This window comes from Corvus brachyrhynchos, unplaced genomic scaffold (genome assembly GCF_000691975.1).
Source record: "Corvus brachyrhynchos isolate BGI_N302 unplaced genomic scaffold, ASM69197v1 scaffold94, whole genome shotgun sequence".
NCBI classification, from domain to species: domain Eukaryota; kingdom Metazoa; phylum Chordata; class Aves; order Passeriformes; family Corvidae; genus Corvus; species Corvus brachyrhynchos.
The window spans coordinates 10,304,457-10,329,205 of NW_008238330.1; the positions used below are offsets into that span (position 1 = coordinate 10,304,457).

Here is a 24,749-nt window from a genome sequence, read left to right on the forward strand (position 1 = left end):
GGGCTGCTGCTGGAGCAGGGGCCAGGAGCACTCCTCTGCCTGTGACAGCCAGGAGCACAGCTCAAACTTGTCCTTCGCCATGCTGGGGAGGCGGCAGGTGAGGAACTCTCTCATCCTCAGCACTCACTGGACCTCCTCTGGTGTGTCCCCTCCTTGCAAAGTCATGTTGTAAGTTAGTCCTCACCCTCTCCTCTCCAGAGAAGCACCAAACTCTTTGGAAATCACCTGTATACCCCAAAGATTATCCCAGAGGAGCAGGAAGGGTTGGGGGCCTGTCCTTGACGTGCAGGACCCAACCAAGGGTTGCTGGCTGAGAGGACAGGAAACCTTTGGCAGATGGGAGCAAAATGGAACCATACTTGCTATAAACAGAACTGGTAGAGGTCAAAAGCTATCTTTGTGACAGCTGTAAATAGCTGGCCCATCTGCAGCTCAGACCACAACCTGAAATAACAAGTCTTGCAGGGAGGTGGTAAACCCAGCTATGGCAGCAACAGAGGCAGATGAAGCGTTCTGTCCATAGGTATGGAGCAGCAGGAGGGGGCTCAGCCTTCGTTCCCCTGTGAGGGTGGCCTGACTTGGGAGCCCTGCCAGATTTCTACACAGATCCCCTCCCCTCTAAAGGAGAACAGCATTTAGCTCTGACACTGGTTTGTTGCAGTGAGCAAATGCTGCTCTCTTTGGCTCCATAGGTGGCTTTTCTTGCAAAGAAAGGCCAGTAGTTCACATATATGAAGTGCAGAATGTGATCTGTCTTTCTCCTGTATTTTAGCTGTGTGATGTCAGGTGTGATGGCTCCCATTTTGATACTGGAAACAAATCACCCCTCACAATGAAAATATAAGGGCTTCAGAGACATTGAGTTGTCTGTCCCAAGGATATTTGCTGTATGGTGCAAAGCTGTCATAAATCAGAACACAAAAACCAAATCCATGGTTCAACTGACAGCCAGTTATGCACCAATATCTCTGGAAAATATATTTAACCTAGGGCCCGCAAGACAGGGAGTAATTAAGTATCAAACCTGATGAAATTTGGAATGAGACATCAGTTTGTGGAGGCTGCCATTCCCAAAAGTGGTGTGCTGTAATGCACCCCCCAAAACCCGAGCCCACAAGGGCATCATTTATCTGTTCCCCCTCGCTCATCCCCTCACAGGGACGTGGCATCGCCTGTCCTGCCTGACCACAACCTGCACCTCTCACTCTTCAGTTGCAGGTTGTAGTGCTCTGGAGGCTTTGTTTTAAATAATTTCATTTTACCTGGTTTGCCTTCTGGTAATTAGCTCTTCCAGGGGAAAAAGGGTTGTCATTGTGCATTTTTCATTAAAGCATGTCGATAAATAAGAGCTTTCTGCAAAGTTTGGTGCCACTTTTCTAGCTAATAGGGTACCACTGGGCAGATGGGGTTCAAGTGTAGGAACCCAGAGTGCCGAGAATATTTCTCTGCCTGTTTTTAAGGGTTCTTACTCCCCTGAACAACACTGTTTTAACCTCCAACCTTGGAAAAAATTACCAACGGTCAGACAGAACTAGAACATACAGTGGTGTGACTTAGGTGATAGACTATTATGTAAGATTGTCACAGGGTAAAAATTTAGAGATTTTGGGGCTTCTCTTTGTAGTAAATAGATAAGAGTAAAAAATATCAAAATGGAGGATTGTTGTTGTTCTCTAAACCTTCTTCTCCTTCTACTACTCCATATTCTGCAGTAAAAGTAGTTTGGGATGATTGGATAGAGCATTCCGCAGTTCCTGCCCGTGTTACTGAATAATTGGTAGGAAAGTGAAAATAATATATGTTTTTAGTAACTATTGGTTAAATTATTTTTAAAAGGCTGTGTAAATCTTGATAATTAGAGACTTCACGCCTGCTTTCTGTGCTCTATGCTGTACCTGTGTCACGTTAGTGGCTCTGTTCCTCTGATAAGACTTAATAAACAACTATCCGGCAGCATTGAAACTCAAGGAAAAGTCTTGGTTTATCTTTGAAACTCCTTGCAAGGACTTTTAGAAAATTCTCTCCCATCAGGAGGGATCTGATTTATGGCACGGTTCAGTGTCATTCAAGTTTCATATACATTTATTAGGGTTTTTACCTTTTCCTTAGGAAGAAAAATGGTCAAAGATGTACATCTTTTTTACTGTATGTGTAAGAAAGGTTTGGGAGGGGTTTGCGGTTTGTGCTCAGCAAACAGAAGCTGAAATTCTGTTAAATAAAGGCACTGCCATGTACACCAAGGGGATGAAGTGGTTGTTTCTTGCCCACACATCCTTCCCAGTTCAGATCCATACACATAACCTGCTTGCAATCACAGCATTTACCCTGCTCAAAAGAGTCCGAAGGAAAGCTTTGCTAAGCGGGTTTATTTCACAGATCTAACCCTTGTGGTGTGGAAGCTGCAGCTGAGAACCCCACAGGCACCCTGAGGTGAGGGGTGAGGTGCAGTCTGGGGAGGCAGGGCAGGTTTCTGAGGGAGCACACTGGGGGCAGATGCTTCTCCACAGCAGCTCAGTCCCACTACCCCTTCCTGAGGCTGGGGCTGATGGTGCTCCTACACAGAGGGTTCTCCTGGCCTGAAAAAACCCGTCCAGTTATGCAAACAAGTAAGTGTGCAAACCTTAGCTGCTGCAAGCCCCTCTCCCCTGCACAGCATTTCGCCAGCCCCAGGAACTTGAACTGCATGGCCATCTCAGAGAAAGTAAAGCTTCTTCAGTCCCCAAAACACAGTGGGAAATACTCATACTCGATCAGCAGGTGAAACTGCTGAGGGTGGTGAAACAGCAATGAACTTGCAGCAGTTTGGGGTGACAGGGTTGTCCCTGGGTCATGCAGATCCTGCTCTGAGTCACACTGCTCTCATCACTTTGTCAGGGAAAGCTAGTGGCCCAGCCTCGCTGGGGGCAGATTTTCCTCTTGGGGTTTGTTTCACCACAGCTGCCTGTGGTCCAGCAGCTGCTGGTGGCTCCCCAGGCTGCTCTCACCACACAAACTCTGGGAGGAAGCTGCAACCCAGTGCCCCTCTGGCTGCAGCCTTGTCACCAACCCTTGTTGGCCAGCACACAGCAAGGACTCAGTCATGGAGGTGTTTTCTGCCATTACTCCCTCTTCCATCTCCTTGGGGCCTCCGTCTGCCAGCAGCACAGCTGCTTGTGGTCAAGCCCTCCTTGAGCTCCTCTGTCCCCGTGCCCTGATGTTTTACTTGGATTTATCCTACCACAATCCCTCTTGTCCCTCACTAGGGTGTCCCCATCCTTCACCTGATGCTCTCTTCTGGGATGGGAGGTTTCCTCCCAGGCAAAGGGTATTGGCTCCCCTGCCCCATAGTCCCTCACACATCCCATGGGACTCTGCTCACGTTTTATGCACAGCTCTAGCAGGATGGTCACCGAGCAGTTGCTGGAAGTCCTGGGAGGCGCCTGAGATCTCCCATAGCTTGGCTCCCCTCCCCTCTCTTTAAGACTATTTTTTCCTAGATGTTCCCAGTTTTGGGCTGTAGTCTCCTATGCTGTTGCTCTTCTTTGAAGGGGCAGCTGGACTCGTATCTGCCCCAAGTGCTGCGTTGTTACTGCAGTGCAGGCAGTCACGTAGCACAGCTTGTGGTACAAGGGGAGGAAGCTGGGAGAGCCCATGAGGAACTTTCACTCTTCTGCAGGCAAACCTGCCTGCGTAGTGCCTGCTCTGCCTGAAACAGAGACATCTTCACAGAAGCATTTCTTCCAGAGAGCAGGGAAGTGATGGAAGGGTGTGAGAGTACAGGAATTATATTTGGACTTCAAAGCATCCCTGTGACACTTCAAGGACGAATGCAAAGGATACCACTGTCTTGTGGTAGCTTCAGATGGTCCCCACAGAAAAACGTTATCCTGTGTGTGCCAAGGCCTGGTCTTGGGGCACAGACTGAGAAACATAAGGCAGAAGTAGGGCTAGGAGAGCCTTTCCCCTAGCACCAAGGGAGAAGGTATTATCCAGTATGAATAGAAATGCATTATTGGAAATGGACACAAAGACTTTCAATGGCTCCCCTGCAGAGCTGAGGTACAGCAAAGTACAGTCACTTACACATGTAAATGGGTATACGTAAAACTCACTCTTTGCGGGTCACTCATACTCTACATTAGGCTTTCCTGGAGACTCTCCTGGAGGGAAGCTTCTGAATGTGGAGCCAGGACTCCAGATGCCTCCTGAGGTGCTCTGAAACTTCTATTGGTAACTGTAGCTTTGAAATGAGGGGATGGCACAATAGGAGGATAACCTTGAATTTCATAAAAACCTCAAGTAGACCATACAATCATCAGATTTATCTTCCACACACAGTTATCTCTACAAGGCAGAAAAGGGACACACATTCGCAACGATAAAGAATTTTATTTTTAAATTCCTGAGGTTAAAAAAGGGGGAAAAAAAGCATCAAGAAATATTCCAACACACAACCGTTTACATCTCTGTAACTGTACAGACACTGGTATACATGATTTTTCCCAAATCTGGAGCAGGAAGTTTTATGTGAACAGGGTTTGCAATTCTTTGGCAGTTAAGACCAAAAAATGCTTCTGAACAAGTTACAACCTCAGTGATTGAGCATAATTAAAACTATAGTGCAATTTCAGTTTTAGGAAAGAAGTCAGGCTTTTGTAGCTTTGCTATTTTGTAACACGGTACACTCTTGTGCAATACATCTTTCATAAAAAAACATGGAGTAATGCTGAGTAAAGGAACACTGTCACTTTCTTGAAGAAACTACATTCTTTCCTTCGCATAAACCTCTTCATAACAAAAAATCTTACCCTCCATAGCTCCTTACCCTTTCCAACACCCAGGAAAATCATCTAATTGCTTATGCTGACCACAATGTATAATCTCTTTGTCCTATGAATGTGACATCTCCTTCAACTAATTTCATGATCCATTTTAAATATTTATTTTCTCTTTATTGCATTCCTACAGATAATAAAAAGCCCAATCCAACAAATCACCTGAGTATCTATAAATAAATAGATTTTTCAGCATTGCTGGCATAGCTCACATGAACAAGCATTTTGTGAATGGAGGAATGAAGTGCTTGAATTAAATAATCTCTTGCACAATGAAATAATCTCTTGCACAAGCCTGCACTTGTGCAAAGTCCTTTATTGGGTTTCTACTTTTCCAGTAATAAACTGTCTGGGACATTCAAACAAAAGGTCTGTACTAATGTCAGGTTCTTTACTCTCTCTGCACAGCCTCTTCCAGCTGTTATGATGGGATTACTGCTCCTGGGAAGCTTCTTTGAACAGCTGCACTCCTGTCCACTTGCACCTTACCAGCCTGATATTTCATAATTTGAAACTTTTTCTCCTTAACTACTGTCTTTGGTCAGAAGCAAACATTTTCTTTTGATCTTTAAACTACAGGTTCTGACTCCTACTGTTAGACCTCTTTCAGAGAGGAAAAAAAAAAAAGCCGTAAAATTACTCTCAATGGGCAGGAAAACTTGAAGAGAAGGGACCATAAAGACTCAAATGCTAAATGAACACAAACCAGTGGATTTACTCCCCTTTTCCCAAACACAGGCTTCAGCCAGTCTCTACATGAGACCTCCAGGGAAACATTTGGGTTACTACATAGAGACAATTATTTTAAGAGCTACATGAACAGGGGCTTAAAAATATTTGCCACAGGATGAAAAGATGTCAAGAACTGGACGTGGAGAGGAAATCAAGAGGCAAGGCTGTCAAATAATTTTGAATAGAGAGATTTCAAATTCCTTTGAACAGAGATGTCATATTTTGGCTGAAGATACTTGACAGTGTCCCTTTACCTTACATTTGGCATTTTAAGAAAGATATCCCAGTAAGATTAGTATTCTAAGTAAACAACAGCAAAATGCTTTTTAAAACCACACCTAAAAGCTTAAAAGAAAACTGCAGCAGACTTCAGCAACAGCTCAGTGAAATTGCATAGCATATGGTACACAGTACTCCATTTTTAAGCAATAAATAATCTCTTCTTGACTAATTAAATATAAAACATAGCTTCAAGACTGAAATATGCTGTAATTCATGAACCGATCCATGCCATTTATTGCTGTTTATTGCCCATGTCAGTCTCTCGTCCATCTCATTTTCATGCACTCAACCAGGTCAGGGCTTAGCTGCACTGCAGCCCTCAAGAGCTTGCACCTTCCACTGACCACTCTGCCTGGCAGAGGGTTGGGAGCACACCACCACCATGGGTAAGAAGGCAGCTGAAGGCAAGAAAAAGCTATTGATGAACCAGAGACCTAAATCCTAGGTGCTCCATGAAAAGTAGTCATTCTTTCACAATCTTTTTCAAGATCACTGTATTTATATCTTGTTAACAACTGGAACGAATTATGAGCAACCTTTAGCTTTATCTGCAATTCTTTTCTTTCCTATTATCAGAAATCTGCCTCTGCCTCAGCTGCTCCTATGTAAATATTCAACACTTGGTTTGTGATCTCCACCTCTTAATCAACCAGTCTTTTAGTGTGGGAGATCCCGTATGGGTATTGGATTGGACCAGCAATACATAAACACCAGCTGGCCTCTCCTGACCACCTTTCCCAGCTGAGCTCCTTCCTCCAATTCCCTGTCCTTGCTTTTACATTTTTAAGTTTGCCCCTTTCCCTTCCCCAAACCATTTGCTTCAGCTTATGCTTGCCCTTTTTTCTTCTTTCCCCTCATGCTTTATTTTCTGTCTCCCACCATAACCCCTGTATGCCAGCTACAGCTGCCACCAAGTCTCTACAGGGTTCCTCACAGGTTGTGCTGGTCTTCTACCAACTGCTGCACTAAAACCCTCCCAAGGTTTCCTTGGGAGATCAGTAACATGAGAAATCAGACACACTTAAATTATGAGGAGGGCTGGTTGGGAGAAAGAGCTTTTCTTCTTTCTCCTGCCAAATGTTTTGCCATTCTATTGGAAGACAGGTTTTTTATACGGAAAAATCCGCTTTCAGGTATTCTGACAAAAAGCTGAAATTCTATACAGAAAGCAGATGGCTTGCATAGAAATTTTGTATAAGTGAGAACCCAGTCTTCCCTTAAAAGGCTGTGTTAACAGCCCCCAAATCTGATATGGAAAGTCAGCAGTTGGATAGGGCAACTGCAAGGGTTAGGAAAAGGACAGAATATACTAACACCACTGGGTGGAGAGCTCACCAGGCCTGGATATACATTCCGTTTTGGATGGAGTTTTGAGACCGGTTCAAACACTATTGCTGCCTTCCACGTGGTTTAGAGAGAGAGACGCTGCTGATCTCCACAGAAACTGTGCTTTCCTGTGAATGCTGATGACTAAGGTGCTAAGGCAGGAAAAAGGAATGCTCTTCTTCCCAATATCACACAGCGAGCAGTGCTTAATTCCACAGGGGATGCTCTGCTTTCTGCCACTGGTGCTCACCATAACAGCTGGGTTCCATGGACCAACATATAGAGGACGGTGAGCCAAAGTGAAAGGAGTTGCTGCTTCGTGTTTATTATTTTGTAACTGGTATTCAGTGCCAAAGCATTTTAAAAAGCCAGTTAAAACTTGCCAAATCTTAGCCCAAAAAGTATAAAACTCCTATGGTTTGCTGCTTATAAAACTTGGAAAAGATAAAAAATTCTAGATGGATTACCGTATTTGCCTGTGAAGATTGAAGTATTACATAATTGCTGCTCTGACTGTAAGAGCAGTACAGAAGAACAGAGATGGTTATGATTACACCTCAGTGAAGAGGTCAAAAATAGGCATTTTTCTTTAAATTTCCTTTTGAAGGATATTTTGGAAGAAAAATAGCTCAATTTTCAGCAGAGAATTTCAGTTTGCATTTAGACACCCCCACACTTATTTTTCTCCCCACTGAAAAAATATTGGTTATTATTGGCCAGTTAAACCAAACAACATGGCTTTTCAGCAATCTGTACACAGTACAGAACCATTAGTGTTCCTGAAAAGGCTTCCATTTTTTAGTGTACACATCTCCTCTTAAGTGCATTAGAACTATTGCATAGTTTCAAAGTCTTCAAACACAGTGGTAATCAGAATGCTTACATGTACACAAATAATAGCATATCTTAAAAATTTAATTAAAAATACATAGTATAGTAAAGGCTATGGAAAATCACTTCCATCATAGATGACAGGTCGCTCTACAGCCAAGTGATAAAACACTCTTTTTGAGATAAACCTGTCAAGGAAAGAAAGAGAGCAAAAAGATCATATTAGCTGAAGCCAACAAGAGAGGAAGCTTCTTAAAAGTGTATTCAGTCTTTCAGTTTATACTTGGGCAAAAAACTGACAGTTTGTTGTAAAAAGGACAACAGTCCTAACTAAACTGTCTTGGAATGAGTCACAAATTACTTGCTAACTTCTGTTAACCCTTCCAAAGATCCAAAAAGAAGAGTGGAATTCTGCTGTGGGGGTAGGAAAAAAAACCCCAAACAAGAATGAGAACCAAAACTCAGTCTTGAAAATCTCTTGGCAAGCAAGGAAAAACTTCTTATACTTACTTCTGAATGGCAGAATAACGCGCATCTGATCAGCTCCACAGTCTGTAAAACCAAGCTTATTTCACCTTTTATACCTGGCTAGGACCTACCTAGAGAATGTGTTGTCAAATATCAGCGTGTAGATTCCAGGGTTTCTGACTTTCACTTGTCCTCTGATAGTTTCCTTATGAGAGTTGCAGCGAGTCATTGGGATAAGAACCTGGAATTCAATACAAATTAAAATGAAGTTTGCTATTTGCCCTATAAATCGACACTTTCTTTCAGAAAACCTTGATTTCAGCCACCTTGAAACTCCCACAGTGCATATATGCCTGCAAAACTAATTAACTGACTAGCATTAAAAACTCACCCAAACTAAAATCTCACAGTGAGACATTTGTTTTCCTTTGATTATATCTTTACAGCATTAACCTATGGTGATTCATCTCTGCTTCAGAGATAAAATCAAATCCTGAACTTTTAAATGTCAAGCTAAGAAACTTCAGTAACTTCAGAAAGTGGTACATTAAATTCATATATCCAAGAGCAAGATTTGGCTAAATATATCTTTTAATATATGCTTTTATGCTCTCTGTGTTATAAAATAAGCTTTCTCAGCAAATCTTAATTGTTTATCTGAGCTTACAGCACAAGTGTGTGTATCTGTGGTTCTGTGTGTGTCTTGCTGTAAAACCCTAGCACAGCTGTCAGAAAAGCAGCTGACATAGATCAAGGATGACCCTATAAAACACAAAGTTTTACCAAATAAATTTATCAAAACAAAAGCAGCATTCACACTCCATTCATCTTTCAGATTAAGAAAAAGAGATATTTTACATAGAGTTAGTAACTGTGCAGTGAATTAACACAAGCTATATAAATGTCTTATTCCCCTAGGAAATCACAGCCACAGAGTTCACCCTACTATGGTGGATTAAACCAACAGCTGCACTGTCTTCAGTAAAACTTTGCAATTAGTTGAGTAAAATAGATTCACTTAACCCATAATCCTCATGAAATATGGACAGCACATATAAAACCGGGTACCCTGGGCACTGGCAAAGAGATTTTGCACACCATCAAAGCAGTTAAGTATATGCTTCATTGTAAGAAATGTAGGTAACCCAAACAATGTTTCTGTTTCCCTGTGGCTTCTGCTCAAGAGCCTGGCAAAATCAGCTTTAAAGAGTTTACAAATTAAGTGAAATTGAGGAAAAAAAAGAATTTTGCAGACTTGGACTTCTATTTTTGCTTAATAATAGTAGGTGAATTTCAGATGCAACCAAAAGGAGCTAGAGGATTTTTCAACTCAACTTTTGCAGGCAACATTAAATAACTAAAGATGTAGCTTTGCCTTTAGCAGAACTGCAGCTTAACTGGAGAAACAAATCCTTATGCAATAGCAACTGGCATTCTGGTGAAGACCTCCTAGCAATACTTGTCAATTGCTGTAGGTTGGGTGAGTGTAGAACGCTACAACCTCTAAGGTAGTAAGGAGACAAAGGCCTTACTTTGCACTGATCCAGCGGTGTGTCTTCAGATTCTTGGTAGACAACGCTGAAGGATATGCTTTTGGGGTCTGATGAGAAGATCCAGCTAATTGTTAGGCCCATCTCTGTAACAGTGATGGGAATGATACTGTAGGTGCTGGATTTGATGAACAGCTCTCTGTTGCTTTCTCCAAAATTCATGATCTCTTCTACTGTAAGGGGTAATTTGATCCTGTGAGGGAGAAAAATATGATTACTTGAAGAGTCCAATCCACTTACTCAAATAGAACCACTAATCATTGTTTTTTATTTTCCATCTATTTCCAGTTGACCCCACAGCATATTTGGGACAGGTCCACAAGATGCATGAAAATTCAGCCTTAGATGAAAGCAAAAACTACAAAAAAGCTGACTGATACTAAGAACCTTCACTACTCTGCCAAATGTGGATTTTGTTCACTTTTATTTCATTTCAACTAAAGAAAACCAGTGCTGGAATAAAGCTTTTTAGACTTACTACAGTAAGAAAGGAGTGCTGCTCTCCGTTGTTCTTTTTAAACAAACAGTAAGTTTCCTGGTTTATTCACCTTCCTAGGTGAAGATAAAAATTCGCACAGGAAACAGGAGGGATCAGGAGTGCAGAGGGGACAGGTGGATGGAACGTGAACAGCAGCTCCGTTCCGAAGCACATAACGCTACATCTGGGTCTGTTTTACCCAACCAAGCTGCAAAAAAACTGACTCAAAATACTTCCAGTTAAAAACGAAGTTCTTAGTTCTATGCTGAGTCCTACAGCATTATATGAGCTGACTTCATTCTGGTATCTATTTAAGACTGCAAACAGTGAGGTCCTAAAGCAGGAGAACACTAGTTACTTTCTTCAGGGGAAACCTGTAATTTCTAAGAGCCGTGAATCTCACCTACACTACCCTAACTAAAACTAATATAATCCGTCACTCTTTAGGCCAAATAAATTGTTTGCAAGTCAATGAGATCAGAGTAAACCACAGTCCTGTGGTGTCTCAGGTGACCTTTAATTTTAATAAACTAAATATAATTCTTGGTTTTGCCTTACAGCTCAGCTATGGTTTTAGTTATTACTTCATTTACCTGGATCTCTGAACAGCAGCAACAAGGTTGAAACATGGACTAATTTATCTCCTTGCAGTATAAAGTTTAAAACCTTCCCCATAACTAAGGCAAAATTTCAAAGCTAGGCTTAAGGGGGCAGTGAGCAAAGGTGAATTTCTCTAAGTCACGTGCATTTCCATACATTGGATTCCTTTCTTGGCTGTGCAAGTCACATGCTCTATCACTACTGCATATACCTCTGACTTTCAGAGCAGGACACATACAGGGAATTGTGCACACACATTACACACAGAGCCTGAGGTGAGGCTTAGGTGAACATTTTATGCTGTGGCATGTATCAACCAGAGCAGGCAAGACACACTAGGAAACCATCAAAAAATAACAGATACATGCTCCAAAAGGCCACCAATTCCCTCATTTTGGCAAAAGTCCAACTGGAGCTGCATTCCCTGACCTGCCCTTGCAGTTTCTTTCAGAGACTGCTAGAACTGCACAGCCCTCGACCTCCTTCCTGTTGACAGCAACTCCTGCAATAAAAATAGGAAATGTTTTCTCGTGTGATGTGGACCTACATCTTTCCTTCTTGTTCCCCAGTTGCACTGAAGTTTCCTAGGACTGAAGAGAGAGGACCTGGCTCATTGCTGCTGCTCTGTATGGTTGAGTTACACCCTCTCATCCTCCTCAGACCAAATTCTACTCTGGGATACAAGTGATCAACTCTTCCAGGAGCCTGCAAGGCTTGTGCTCACATAGCTGATATCTGAGCTCAGCCCTTATGCTTTCACCTATAGCAATGAAACTGTTGTGCTTACATGATTTCTCCTGACTTCAACAAGCATATCTCAGCATCTTGAGCAACTTGCCACTCTTCAGATTCATCAAAGGTTGAAGAATTACATGTGCTGTTTCTAGAACAAAGGAAAGAAGGAAAATAATGATTCTCTGAGTAGTATGTGGTTGAATACCATCTGCATGCTGATGCCTTCCTAAAATAGAAATGTTTTGATAGTCCTGATACCAAATTCTAGGATTCTTATGTGGCATATTCTAGTGACAAAACTGGGCAAAACCGCAGCCCTGTTCTGCTCACCACTGTGCACAAATGTAAAACTGTTCCTATCCTGGTTTCATGAGCTAAGAGGAATACATATATATACATCCAGAACATCTTTTCTGCAATCATAACATAAATTCCTTATTGAGATGATGCCATGTTTTAAAGATTCTCTGGCAGGTGGGAACTTGATTGAGGGCAGACACAAGCAAAACAGTCTGCACTTGTCCTTTAAACAAAGCTTGAAAAAGGATAAGACATCTCCCTAGATTTAATCTGTGAGGTGTTTTACAGACATATTATCCAGTTCCTTACTCTGACACATGTACACAAACATCTTCTATTGCTGTAAAATTTGCTACTCTGTGTCTTCTTTTCATACACAAAATACTGCATGATTCGAACACAAATACACTAAAGACACTGTTACAAGATGACAAAGCACGATGTTTCCTCCGCATGATGTGTCCCAGCAAGCAGTGAAGCCAAGGGAAGAACCTGCTATCCACTCCTTCCCTCAAAAAAGGTGTATGCTCTGGGTGAACACTGGAGTAGCACCAGGTATGAATCACAGGGCTGGACACAGAGAGAAGGATGAGTCTGAGAGTCAAGAAACAAACACTGATAGTTTCCAAGTAAGTTAGAGCTTCTCTAACTGATTCTCGTTTTGCTTCTCTGCATTCCAGCAGTTTGAGACAATTAAGTTGTCATTCCCAGAAAAAATGCCAAGGGCTCTTATTTACAGGGAACCAGCTGGTTGGTTCCGTCCAAAACCAGGGGAATCTAATAAAATGTAATACCATATGTGCTTTTGAATCATCAAGTGCAATAATGACCCAAGAGGGCAAAATTGCCACACTTGCTGTAGACCAGTTCTCAAAACCAATGCCCAGTTTAGCACTTTCTTTTAAATCCAGTGGGACATTGCTCTACAAGCAGCACTGCTGAGCAGAAGAGCAGGGGAAAATATCTCCTTCAGGGGGTCATGAGCAGCATCTGAATAAACTGTGTCAACACATGCAATCACATGTCCGTTTAGTGCAGTGACACCATTGGTTGAAAAGAGGAAGAATTTACTGTTATGACTGCAAATTAAACTGCACCCACTGTCTATACATTTCCTGAACTGTTATCTACAGAATTCGTGTTTCGATATTCCTGTTTTTCCTATTCTTGCAGCCTCTTGGGTAATTCTTGACTTCTTCAGAGTCACACCACTACTGTCAATACCCTAAAGAGACAGCTGGGATGTGCATGGGAGACTCAAAACTGTAATTAAGTGCCAAAACCTGAGCTGTAAGCAGACACTAGAAATGTAGGAGTGAAGTACTTACTACATGTTGGTCCATAAAGGTTAGTACAGTATCTATGCAAATACTTACTGATACAAATAATTTCATTGTTAGCTATCTTTATACAACTAGATAAGAAAACTGATTCTGAAAAAAGCCCCAAAACAACAAACTAGGAAATTAAACTATAGCTTGTAAAACTACACATATATTTTTCTTGCACAGTGGGAACAGCAACAAGCTTCATGCTGTGATCCACGTAAGTCTCCCATCCCACCAGGTTAGCTACACAGCTTTAATTTCACAGCCTTGAATTCATGCAGAGCAAAAGAACTACACAACTACAGGCTTTCTAGAAGTGTCAAACTCCATTATTTACTACACAATGCCATTAGAGTTCTTGATTTAATCCATTAATTTCACCTTTCATTTGGAACCCTGAAATGTAGATTAAATCCCAGGACCAATATATGTTCCATGTTCTCCTCTAACACATGATTTTCCTTACTCCTGCTGCTGCAACCCAGTACATGGTTAGGTGGTTAGCTTGATACTTGGCTGTTCCAGCCAATACATTCACCACACATCTAAGACTAAGGGAATGCTAGGTCTCCTACTTTGTGTATTAAACCAAAGTGCCTTATAATCACAAAGAAAATCCTCCTTCTCTTTATGATGACTCACTGAGTCTAACAGTCTAAACTAAGGTCTGGTAGCCTATAATATAAGAAACAGTCTCATGATTTAACTGAAGCATTTTTCCCCGACAGGAGAATTTATTCTTGCATGACCCATTTGCCCTTTGTGTCAGCACTAAGAATGTTCCCACAGCTTGACAGGTCCCCAGATTATGAATATGAATCCTCTGGTGTATCTGTTTAAACAGCCAGTATTGTTTCCCTTCTTTATCTTTTTAAAAATGAGACGAAGTGGGGCTGAAAGCAGGAGGAACTGAAGCATGGAAAGGACACTACAGCAAGAAGAGAAGAGCTCGGATTCAGCAAAGCCTCAAGACAGATTGCTGGAAGCTGATAGAGCATTTTGAAGAATTATTACTTCATGCTTGTCCTGTTCTCATGCACTTCCTCAGGCACCTGCTGTTGGTCACTGTTTCTAAGGTGGATGGTCTGTTCCAGCGTGCTTGTTGTTATACATGGAAAGCATTTCTTAAAAATGGTACTAAATATACTGTGGCCAACATCACAAATGGCTTGTGGAGTTAAAAGTAAGAAATCACTTTTAGAATTAAAACCTGAAAAAAGCTGGTTCAACTCTGGACTCAGCAATTTTCTGTTTTCATAAACACCCGAGCTCTGACAGCTGTAGCTACATGTCTGAGGTGTCGGCTTCATGCGGCCGAGCAGTGAAATCCCAGAAGCCATCTGCCTGTCAGCAGTGCAATGATTTCTGGAGAGAACTTCTGTCATCCAGGTGAGAGTCTTACCGAATTGTGTGAAAGCCAGAAACCTGAAACGGAGACTGGAGGCTGTACAGAGCCCCTAACAGCTGCTTAGCCCAGCAAACACATCTGAAAATGCAAAGAAACAATCAAAGGCATTATGCTGAAGTGCACCAATGATTCCCTGGGCCTGCTGTTATCTAGCAGGTCAGACCCACCCCAGGCACCCTAACTTAGTTATTAGCCTTCTTCCCCAACCCAGCAAAGAGCAGTAAAGAAAGAAAGAGGACAGTAAAGGATCAGAAGAAAAGATGCCACAGACAGCCCTTGACATGGGCAAGAAAAGAGGCGTGGTTTGGGATGGAGCAAGGGGGATACAGAGCTCACTGATTTTTAACAGGGTGCAAGACAGTGTCTTGCATGAAGGTGTATGGGTGGGAAAGGGATGGAAGTGTTAAGGGCAAACCCTGACATACGTTGGGATGGGAAAGCATTACACAGACAACTGATGAAAAAAAAACCCAGATGGACATGAAAATCCACCACTATGTGCTAGGGGTGGATCTGCATACTGGTACATAGGAAATCCCAGCTGTTTAAAAAAAAATATATGTCTGATGTAGCTAGGCTACATCCTGTATGAAACAAAGAAAAAATGCAACAAACAATACAAAAGGACTCTGTGGCCTTTAAACTGGTCACACTCTTATCTGCAAGACAAGAGGCAATACAGAGAAAGCGAGCTAGGGAAACAATCATGACAAAGGAATATTTCTGTGCTCCAGGGGACAACGTGCAAAATCTTTGTGATTTTTTTTTCTGTTGTGATAGGGAAGAGGAATTTTCTCTTCACACAGTTCTTTAGAGGCTATTAAGGGAAACTGAGGCGGAATTATAGGAGAGGCACAGCACAAGCAGTTTCTGGCCTGAGTGTACACCAGTATCCACCAGGAGCCCCTGGTCCTTCCAGCAGAGCTGCTGCCCAGTCCTCCCTGCCCAGCCTCTGCCTCCACAGAGGCTGCTCCTGCTCCATCCCAGAGCCTGCAGGTTCCCTGCAGCCAGGGTGGTTTCTGTACCCAAGGTCCTTCACAGCTTTACAATCAAATATTCTTCAGACTGACTCATCCAGGAGTAACAGTACTCTCTCAGCCCACTCCCTATAGGTGATGAATTCACACAATCCATATGTTACCACACAGCTTAGCCACTGCTGTGTCACCCTCATACCTTATTCTGCATCTGAAAATAACTGATAAAAGCAGGTGGTTGTCACAACCTATTGCTCCCCTGTTTGACAGGAACAGTTTGTGAATATTTAGCACCTTACTCCCAGTTTGTTTCTTAAAGGCAGAGAAATTGCTATTACATGCAATGAAGCACAAGGGAGAACTCCATTTTCAAAGAGCATTGCACAGCCTTACATATCTTATGTCAGTTGTCTTCTTTCAGTAAATGATGCTGCAGAAATAAGTCAGATTTGGTGCTGGTTTTTTTCATACACATTTGCAGGTACCAAACTCAAGTAGTCAGAGAGAAAAGCTCACTGCTCTACAAGTCAGAGTCCCAGAAGCACTCCAGCTACGGCACTACAGGCTGCTGCAGAGATTTGCCTGCATGGGCTCGTTCCTCTGAATAGTGTTTCCCTCTCTTGCAGAATGCAGGGACACTCGAACTGCTGTACATTAGAACTCACCAGGTGAGGCGTTTCAGCCTATCTTAAAGATTCAGAGGTGAGTTCTGCTAATCTTATGCTGAGTAATATCTTGTAGTAGGATTAATCTCACGGAAACATGGGGTTTGTAGCTTGAGAGAGGGCATTTAGTTTTTGGGCTAAATCTTAAAAAAGCCAATAAACCTATCTCATAAAAGACTTAATTTACCAGGTAAGCAGTTTGCAAAGATTATTAGTCTTAGAGCTGTTACTTTTATGTGCTGGCAACAGCCCTGACTGCAGGGCTGTTGAGTTAAGCCTCTCCTTAACTTGGAAAGCTGACACTGCAAAACCGCATCAACTCTTGAGAGGGAGTGTGAGGGAAGGGGCTGACAGAATTGCTCACTCCTCCCTCTGCGAGTAATACAAATGTAGTACATTAATGAAAATCCTCCGTGTTTCCAGTAAGTGACTTGAGAGGAGGAGGAAGTCATCTGATGATGTGACTGACATCTACAGAACAAGATGAGGCTTAACTGAACCACAAGTTCTAAGGTACTCATTGAGACTCAAACCCTGCCTTTTGGGACAGGTCCAACCCAAGCCAAACAACTCTGATGCTCAGTCTGCAACCTGAGTCTAAATGCCAAATTTGGCAAAACAAATTCTATTTCTCTCATGGGTTTTCCCAGAAACTCTCAGTCTGAGCACTAAACCACTGATGTATTCGAAAGCTTAATCCTTATACTGTTTTCAGAAGTCTCTGTAATTGTCTTTTGAGTATGCTTTTGAGTCCCCATCAGTATAAATCTGGTAACAGATGATGTATTCAAATCCACCAGCTGTTGTGTTTGGGTCTTGACTGTCAAGACAATCCTCTTCAGCAAATAAATAGATTTGCTTTTGTCTGTCATGGATGCTTTACTACAACTCTTATCTGTTAGTACTTAGGATTTTGTCTGTCTCCTGGATGCATTAGGATTTAATTATTTGCTGAGTAAAAAAATCTCAATATGCCTCCTTCCAGGCTGCCTTTAAAAAGAAGGCAAGATGGCAACTACAGATACTGCTAACTTTTATTATAATTTCTCCATCACTGATCCCTATGAAAACAGAAATGAGAATTTTCATATTTATAGGAGTCTTCCTTGCCATGTATGTATTTTGTTGTTTTCATCCTTGGCATAGCAGGAAATGCACTGGTCTTTGGCATACTAGTTTTCCACATGAAACTGAAGATGCTGACAGAAACTGACAGTACTTTTGCTGAACGTGGCTATAGCTGACCGGGCTTTTCTTTGGATGCTGCCACTCTGGGCATTTTCAGCTGCTCAGGAGTGGACTTCAGGCATCGTGGCATGTCATATTATATGGGGCTTGTATACACTTCAATGTTAACTCTGATGTCTATCACCTTTGACCAGCTTATTGCTGTTACTTTTGCCACCAAACCACACGTGTCAAACCATACAAATGGCATGGGGCAAATTAATCTCTGTCTTGATTTGGGTGATCCACAAGTATTTGCTGCACCACACTTTTTGGGAGGTGTTAATTTTGATAAGGCAATATGTCAGGAAGAATACCCAAACCCCATAGCAAGAACTGTTTCTTGAAGTGATCCAAGTGACCCTTGTTTATTTTATTCCTACACTAGCCACGATCATCTGCTACTCACTAATTATTAGAACCTTACTGTGTGCTAGAAGTCTCCAAAAGAACAAACTTATAAAAATACTTTCTGTAGTTGTCCTATTTATTCTTACCCAAATACCCTATACTTTCTTCAGATTGATAAAGATCATAGACTGGAGCTTTAAATTGAACAGCAGCTTTGAAAAGGCAATTATCGTAACAAAAGCTCTTGCTTATTTTTATGGCTGTCTTAACCCTCTATTTCTTCATGGAAATGAAAATCAGGAAGTATTAACACAAAATTATTAAAAAATCAAGATGTGCCAAATGGCAAGTTACAGTAGCAAACAACTGAAGAGGAAGACTCAAACTTTTACTGCTCCATATAGTGCAGATGCCACAAGCATGTACCCACTGCCTAGAAAATCTGCAACTATTTTACAGCTTCTTTTTTCCTGTTTGTTTTGTTTGTAAGTACTGATATAGGGAGCCTGAGTGAAAGAGGAAATACAATACCATTAGTAAAAAACACTGATCAGCTTTAGACTAATCTATTTTCATCATGATACTTCATTGCTTCCTGTTTTTCCAGTCCAAGCTGGTAAGTGAGTGCCGAAGTCTTCAAAAAGTATAAAAACAATGAGATAAAACTCCACTTTTCATGACATAAAGGTAATTTGAATTTCCTGACTCCCAAACCTCTGGTCTCCTGGTTTTCTATGAATGGTGTTTGTTAAGGAAAGCTTCCATGAGTTTTGTTTCAAATATATTACGTATTTTAGTTCAGCCCATTCATTCAATGAGAATTCCTGGATTAAAAACATATATATTTCAATCTTCATGCTGGCTTTCATGTGTGATTGTGGTGTTTTGGGCTTTTTTTCCATCTGGGCCAAGGTCTCTACAAACAATCCTTTAGCATTCATCTAAAATTTCTGTAATAAAGTAGCATTTTCATCTGCCTTTCATCTACTATCAGGTTCACAGTCTGAATATTCCATACACATCTTGGTATCTTATATCTGGTAACAGAGCTCATGTTGCCAGATTACCAGGCCCCTTGTAAACACAAGGGATGTCATACCACACGTTAGCTCCAACACTGAGCAGTGTTTCTGCAGATGAGAACTCTCACACCACCGTTCCCCACACATTCTTTGCATCATGACATCTTTCCAGTCTGTTTTTCCTGGCACCTTGGTTCCCTTGTCATGAAACTGTGGATTCTTTACTTATTTTTCAACCTTGTTCCACCAGTTCTCCCTTTCCACCTCTGGTCTTTTCACTTCCCAGTTGGAAGCAAAAAGGTGTGCAGGACAGAAAAGTATGCAGAAGCTCTTGCAGAAAGTAGTAGAACAGGTGTGGAGACTGGAATAGGGAAAAGAAAGAAGGGATGTTGCAGAGGAGCAAAGGGAGGACTTTATGCAGCTGTGGGCTGCTTGCAATAAAGCCAGGGTTGAGTCTGGCCCAAAGGGTCAAAGTCTGTTGCATTAAACCTTTGAAATACCAGTTTTAACTGCTTCAAACCATTCTTGCAAAAACCACACTCTCTGGGATCTTCCTTTACTCCCCATTTATACTTAGGCCTTCCTATCAGAGCACTGCAGCTCAGAGGAACCTGACCCTTTTTGGCAGCATTGTGCCCATGTTACCGTTTTTCCCCTTAGAAAACAGCTGCTTAGGCAATCCTTTCTTTACTACACAATCTCTTGTTTCTTGCACAGTGAAGTATCCTTAAAAACAAAGCTAGGAAGGAATGTGCTGTGATTTCATGTGTAAAGATCCTATTTCAACACACAACTGCAATGCAGGCTTTGCCAGCATGGGGTGGCAAGAGGTGCTCATGTCCCCACTCCTTCCTGGCTGGTTCTGCACTGGGCAGCGAATGCTTCGGACCATGTTCACTTCCCCCTTCTGGCCACACTGCACCCTGCCCAGCCACGTGAGTTGCAATTAGGTCAGCAAAGAGTGTTATGAGTCATTAAATAAAAAAAAAAAAATCTAAACCAAAGAACAACTGTGCAGAGAGGCTGAGATGTTCTTTCTACCACTACCAAGGTGTGAATAAACTTTGTTCCTGTACCAGGGCAGTGGCAAGTTTGGGGGCTTTTTTCACTCTTCTGCTGTCTATGATCTTGATTTTGCTGCTGCAACATTTATTGCAGGCATGTTATGCCTACAATACATAAAAAAAAAAAAAGAGTGCACTGCTTTATCCTGGGGCCCTTTGTTTTCGAACACAATCTGTAAATGTGAATGCTTTAGAAATAAAAGTTCAAAAATACAACACTTCAAAAGAAAACCCATGAGCCTTAAAGTAGTAGAACATACCACAACCGCACAATTAATCTCAGCTTCTCACATTTAAGATTTTGATCAGGTTGCTCCAAACATACATAAGAGACCTGAAAGTATGAAGCAACTGCTGCTTAATCCTAACTTTTAGGAAGGAGCTACTTCAAGGTCAGCCAGCGTTGTATTAGTACATCATCTCTCTTACCTTGCCACACACCTGTGCAGCTCATGACCAAGGTGAGTTTTAATTGATTCGCAACTGACCTGTACCAATAAAGACAGTCTCTCAAAACCTGCTGTTCTGAAATAATTTTGTTGTAATTGTTTCATGTCACTTCAAGGAAAGAACAACAGTGGAAGGGCTAAGTGAAGAGACCAAGTGAAAAATAGAGTACAAGTACAGTAGGCACCAAAAGGGGGACAAATGGAAACAGGAATGTCCTTTAAGAAAACTCACTGCTTTGAGAACCAACTTGCATTTTCAGTCCAGCAAGGACTCACACCTAGAATAGGTATGGTCAGTGTGAAAATCTCTGCCATCAGCCAGAGTAAGGTCATAAGAAACTAGGTCAACAGAGCATGTCAATCGCAGATCTTCTACTTGGACAGCAAGCCTCCTTTCTCTTCCCTCTCTTGGCTGCAAATCTCCCTCATTTTTAGAGTTCCACCAGCCGGTGCAAATCTCTGGCAAAACCAAAATAGCCTGGATTATTTTCAGCAGATCTCAATAAAGAAGTTTAGCCTGAAAACTTACTTATTTGTATGTCTTCCTCAGACATGCATCTAGCAACCACAATCTTGGATCCTTTGTGTGTTCCCCAGACACAGTATCAAAGCAAATTCTACTCCAAATATTCAATTTCATGCAAAGAGAGCATTATTGGAATGCCACTAGAGACTATGTGAAGTTTCCACATAGAAATCAGGCCACATTTAGCTGGACACTTTAGAAAGGAAAAGAATAAAGATGATAGGTCTACATGAAGTTCCAGGTGCTCAGTCCAGTACAGCCAAGAAATCTGCAGCAATGAAACAGTAGCTCAGAAAGTCACTGAACTGCAGATCTTTGAAATGTGGGAGAAAACAGAGTGGAAAATTTTTAGTATCTCTCATGGGCTGCTGTCAGAGATAGGACAGAGGGTCAGCAGAACCTTTGCTCGTACTCAATACAGTGGCTTTGGCACATTTACTTACAAACAGCCAAAGTATCTCATTTGAGTACACGTGTACTCCTCCCCACAGAAACAAGTGAGAAAACTTGTGGGCTGTCGCAATCAGCACTGTGCCCTGATATTTTTCTTCAATATGCACCACAGGCACCACACCATCATCTGGCTCACGTATCAATTTCTAGATCTTTCCCATAACACAAACCCACAATCAACACCAGATGCTCAAGTCATCTGCAAAGCAAGAAGGCCATTCTCCTCTCCAGTGCTCAGGCTAGTGAGATCTTCCAAGCATTACTGGTGTCATGGGAAAGGGCAGATGTTGTTTGTGTTCTCTACAAAGAATGTCTCAAGTTCAAAGCAAACCACAGTAGGACTCTCCCACCTGCCCACAAAACTGATAACAAAAAGCAACAGAGGATAAAGCACTATTTCCTGGCTCTCCTGCCTACAATCTGACAACAAGGGAAGATATACAACCTTTAAAAGTTTACATGGTGTAAGTAAGTTGTTCCATGGGTGCTCTTCAAGAATAGTATTCCCTTGTTAGTGGCAATCTTTCCTTCCTGCCTGAATACTTTGTCAGACAAGATGAATTTACACCAATCACAAATTTAAACAAATGGTGACCCACACTTATTTCTCTTCTCCTGGTTGCTTTCTGCAGAGTTAACTCACCTGTAATATACCTGTTGCAGACAGCATGAATTAAAAGAAGTTGTACACTTCACTTTTTTCTCATTAAAAAACCAAACAAAAATTCCCCACCACAAATTGTCCCTTTGCAAAACAAAGGCAATACTAAATTCACAAGGGCACTGCGAAGCTCAGTTCATTCATGTCTGCCCAGCACATCATAAGCAGGAATATACTGCCAGTGTTAACAGTATACAAAGTAGGCAGAATACATATAACGTATTTACCAAGAAACAAATATGTAGAATTTTGACAAGTTTTTTTACAGTCTGTACTGTCTGTCTTCAACCCAAACTGCAAGTCATTGTGGTTTTTACTGGAAATGGGTCTGCTGAGTGCAAAAGAGTCTAGGTCTGCTGTCTCAGCAGCAGACTATTTACTCTGTGACTATTTTCAGTTTAGCATTTAGATTTATCATGTCTATTTTTCTGCTTGGAATCAAACCAAGTACATAATTTAGGTGAAATTGCTCTTCTTGTTTTTTCTTCTTAAAAAACGATATATTTCACAGAACAGAATTTTTGTAAAATATTTGAAAATATCTGAACAATAGTAAAACAATATTTTGCCTAAAAATGGACACACATTTAACTATAATACTACAATGTAATTTGCAAACCAAGTATTTGGATATTCAGATGGCCTTAAATCCTTTTCATTGGTAATTTATGTAGAAATAGATGTAAAAAAATTACTGAAATTTGCACTCACTCTCATTTTCTTAAGAAAGAAAAGAACAAACTTGTGCCAAATGTAGCTACACAGTTATTCTTTTTCTTTTCTGTAAGCTGTCATCTCTACGGTAGTAAGGAATTCTACAGACACAGAGAGCCTGAATGCTGCCTTTAATGGTGACAGCTTGCCTGATGACAGCACAGAGCTGGGACTACACCCCTGTGCTGTGGTGAAGCAGGTGGAGGGAGAGGATTAGCAGTTTAGATTTACTAGATTGAATACTGGCTGTGCAAATAGACCAAAATTATCGTGTGTTGGTCTACTGAACACGTGGCCTGGGAACAGAGGTGTCTTCACTTTACACAGAGGTTGACTACTCTCACTGAATGGGGAAAAAAAATAACATTCTAAAGCAAATCCCAAAGAGTCCCCTCTTTGAGAAGCAGTTTACTCACAGATCTGTCACGCTTTGATCCAGAGAGTCTCTTTCTATCTGACTTTCATTGTGGAGAGAGTCTGATTCCTGTACTTGGCACAGCTCCTCATCAGTGATTATATCAAATGCTGCATCATCTGGTGGTTTAGAGGCTTCACTTGCAACTGTGCCAAAAAAACCATGAGAAGAAACATAAACACTATTAGCTGGTTTTCTGGAAAACAAACAAGAAGAACCCTTAAGGGGGAAGCCTGGGCCATTCTTCTACCTTTACAGAAGCATTAGGTAACTATTAGAACTAATGGAAAACCTTGGGCTGACTGACACTCATTTAATATACATGAACATTTCTCTCAATACCAATCAAATTCAAAGACAGGATCAGTCCCACCCTGAAAACACTCTATGGTCTCCTGCATGTCCTTGGAGGAGGAGGTGACCATGTGGTTTCTTGGAGACTGTCAAAGAACCCTACTTATTTTTCCACAGCATGCAAACAGTAAACTAACCAAAAGCCCTCTCAGATGGTGACACAGGAGATTCCAATGAAGCTGGTGATCCTTCCTGATTGGCACTGGATCCAGAGTCATCTGTACTGTCGACAATGACTCTAGGCTTATTAAAGCAAGCTCTGCAGCAACGCTCCTTTTTTCCACCAGGTTTTGTCACCATGTAGTTGTTGCAGCAGTAGTAGCAGAAAATGCGGCCACACATTCTAGAAATGATTCAAAACCAAAGGTGTTAGAAAAATACCATACACAGCTGGAACATATCTATGTGACAGACCTTGGGGCTCTTTCATAATGGACTTGTTTTCTGCAAAAGCATGAAAGCTACACCCATTTGCAGAACTCATAACAGACTGTGCTCCTTTCTGAAGTGAAGCAAGTCTTCTTGACAAGCATAGGACAGAAATTCACATTCACATTTTGCTACCTTAATAAACAGGGAAAACAGAAAAAATAAAAATACAAAAAAACCACATTTAAAGACAAAAAACAATCAAGTGCCCACAAATATGCAAAACAAATAAATAATATCTATATTAAGTACAAAGTAAGGAAATGTACCTAATAATATTACACAGGCCGAATCTCATAGACAGGTAAAACAAAACTTGATTTGATTTTAAGAACACATCTATATGTCTCTGCTTTGTAATGACCCCTCTCCCCTTCAGACAGGAAAGAAAAAACAGTATTGGACACATACATTTACATTCATTCCTCCTGCCCTCTCCACTCTGAAGTCTCTCAGTATTAAGCCTGTCAACTACTTTTTAATGAGCATGTTGAGATTTTCATGAAGAAAAGCACCCAGTAAGGATGAAATTTTAATGAAATGAAATTTTAATGGTTTTGTTTTTCATAATAATTTAAATCATTACTGGG

General features: G+C 41.4%; 2 protein-coding genes and 1 pseudogene across 7 annotated transcripts in view; 2 read left to right on the plus strand and 1 right to left on the minus strand.

Moving 5' to 3' along the window:
• CCR9 (C-C motif chemokine receptor 9) overlaps window positions 1-1,638 on the plus strand; it is a 3,692-nt gene extending 2,054 nt beyond the window's left edge. The window contains 1 exon segment of the mRNA XM_017734602.1: window positions 1-1,638. This exon segment is cut by the window's left edge and continues 38 nt beyond it. Within this exon segment, the coding sequence (XP_017590091.1) occupies window positions 1-172 (172 nt within the window). The 3' untranslated portion in view covers window positions 173-1,638.
• A 2,710-nt stretch (window positions 1,639-4,348) lies between these two features.
• FYCO1 (FYVE and coiled-coil domain containing 1) overlaps window positions 4,349-24,749 on the minus strand; it is a 45,015-nt gene continuing 24,614 nt past the window's right edge. For 4 of the 6 annotated variants that reach the window (XM_017734526.1, XM_017734522.1, XM_017734524.1 and 1 more), the window contains 7 exons: window positions 23,868-24,073; window positions 23,378-23,522; window positions 14,847-14,930; window positions 11,869-11,964; window positions 9,986-10,196; window positions 8,585-8,694; window positions 4,349-8,173 (listed from right to left, as the gene is read on the minus strand). In XM_017734526.1, coding sequence (XP_017590015.1) covers window positions 8,098-8,173; window positions 8,585-8,694; window positions 9,986-10,196; window positions 11,869-11,964; window positions 14,847-14,930; window positions 23,378-23,522; window positions 23,868-24,073 — 928 coding nt within the window. In that variant the 3' untranslated portion in view covers window positions 4,349-8,097. The remainder of the gene's footprint in view (window positions 8,174-8,584; window positions 8,695-9,985; window positions 10,197-11,868; window positions 11,965-14,846; window positions 14,931-23,377; window positions 23,523-23,867; window positions 24,074-24,749) is intronic. The other 2 variants (XM_008633894.2, XM_017734527.1) reach the window with 2 other exon arrangements.
• LOC108446807 lies at window positions 14,937-20,972 on the plus strand (annotated as a pseudogene).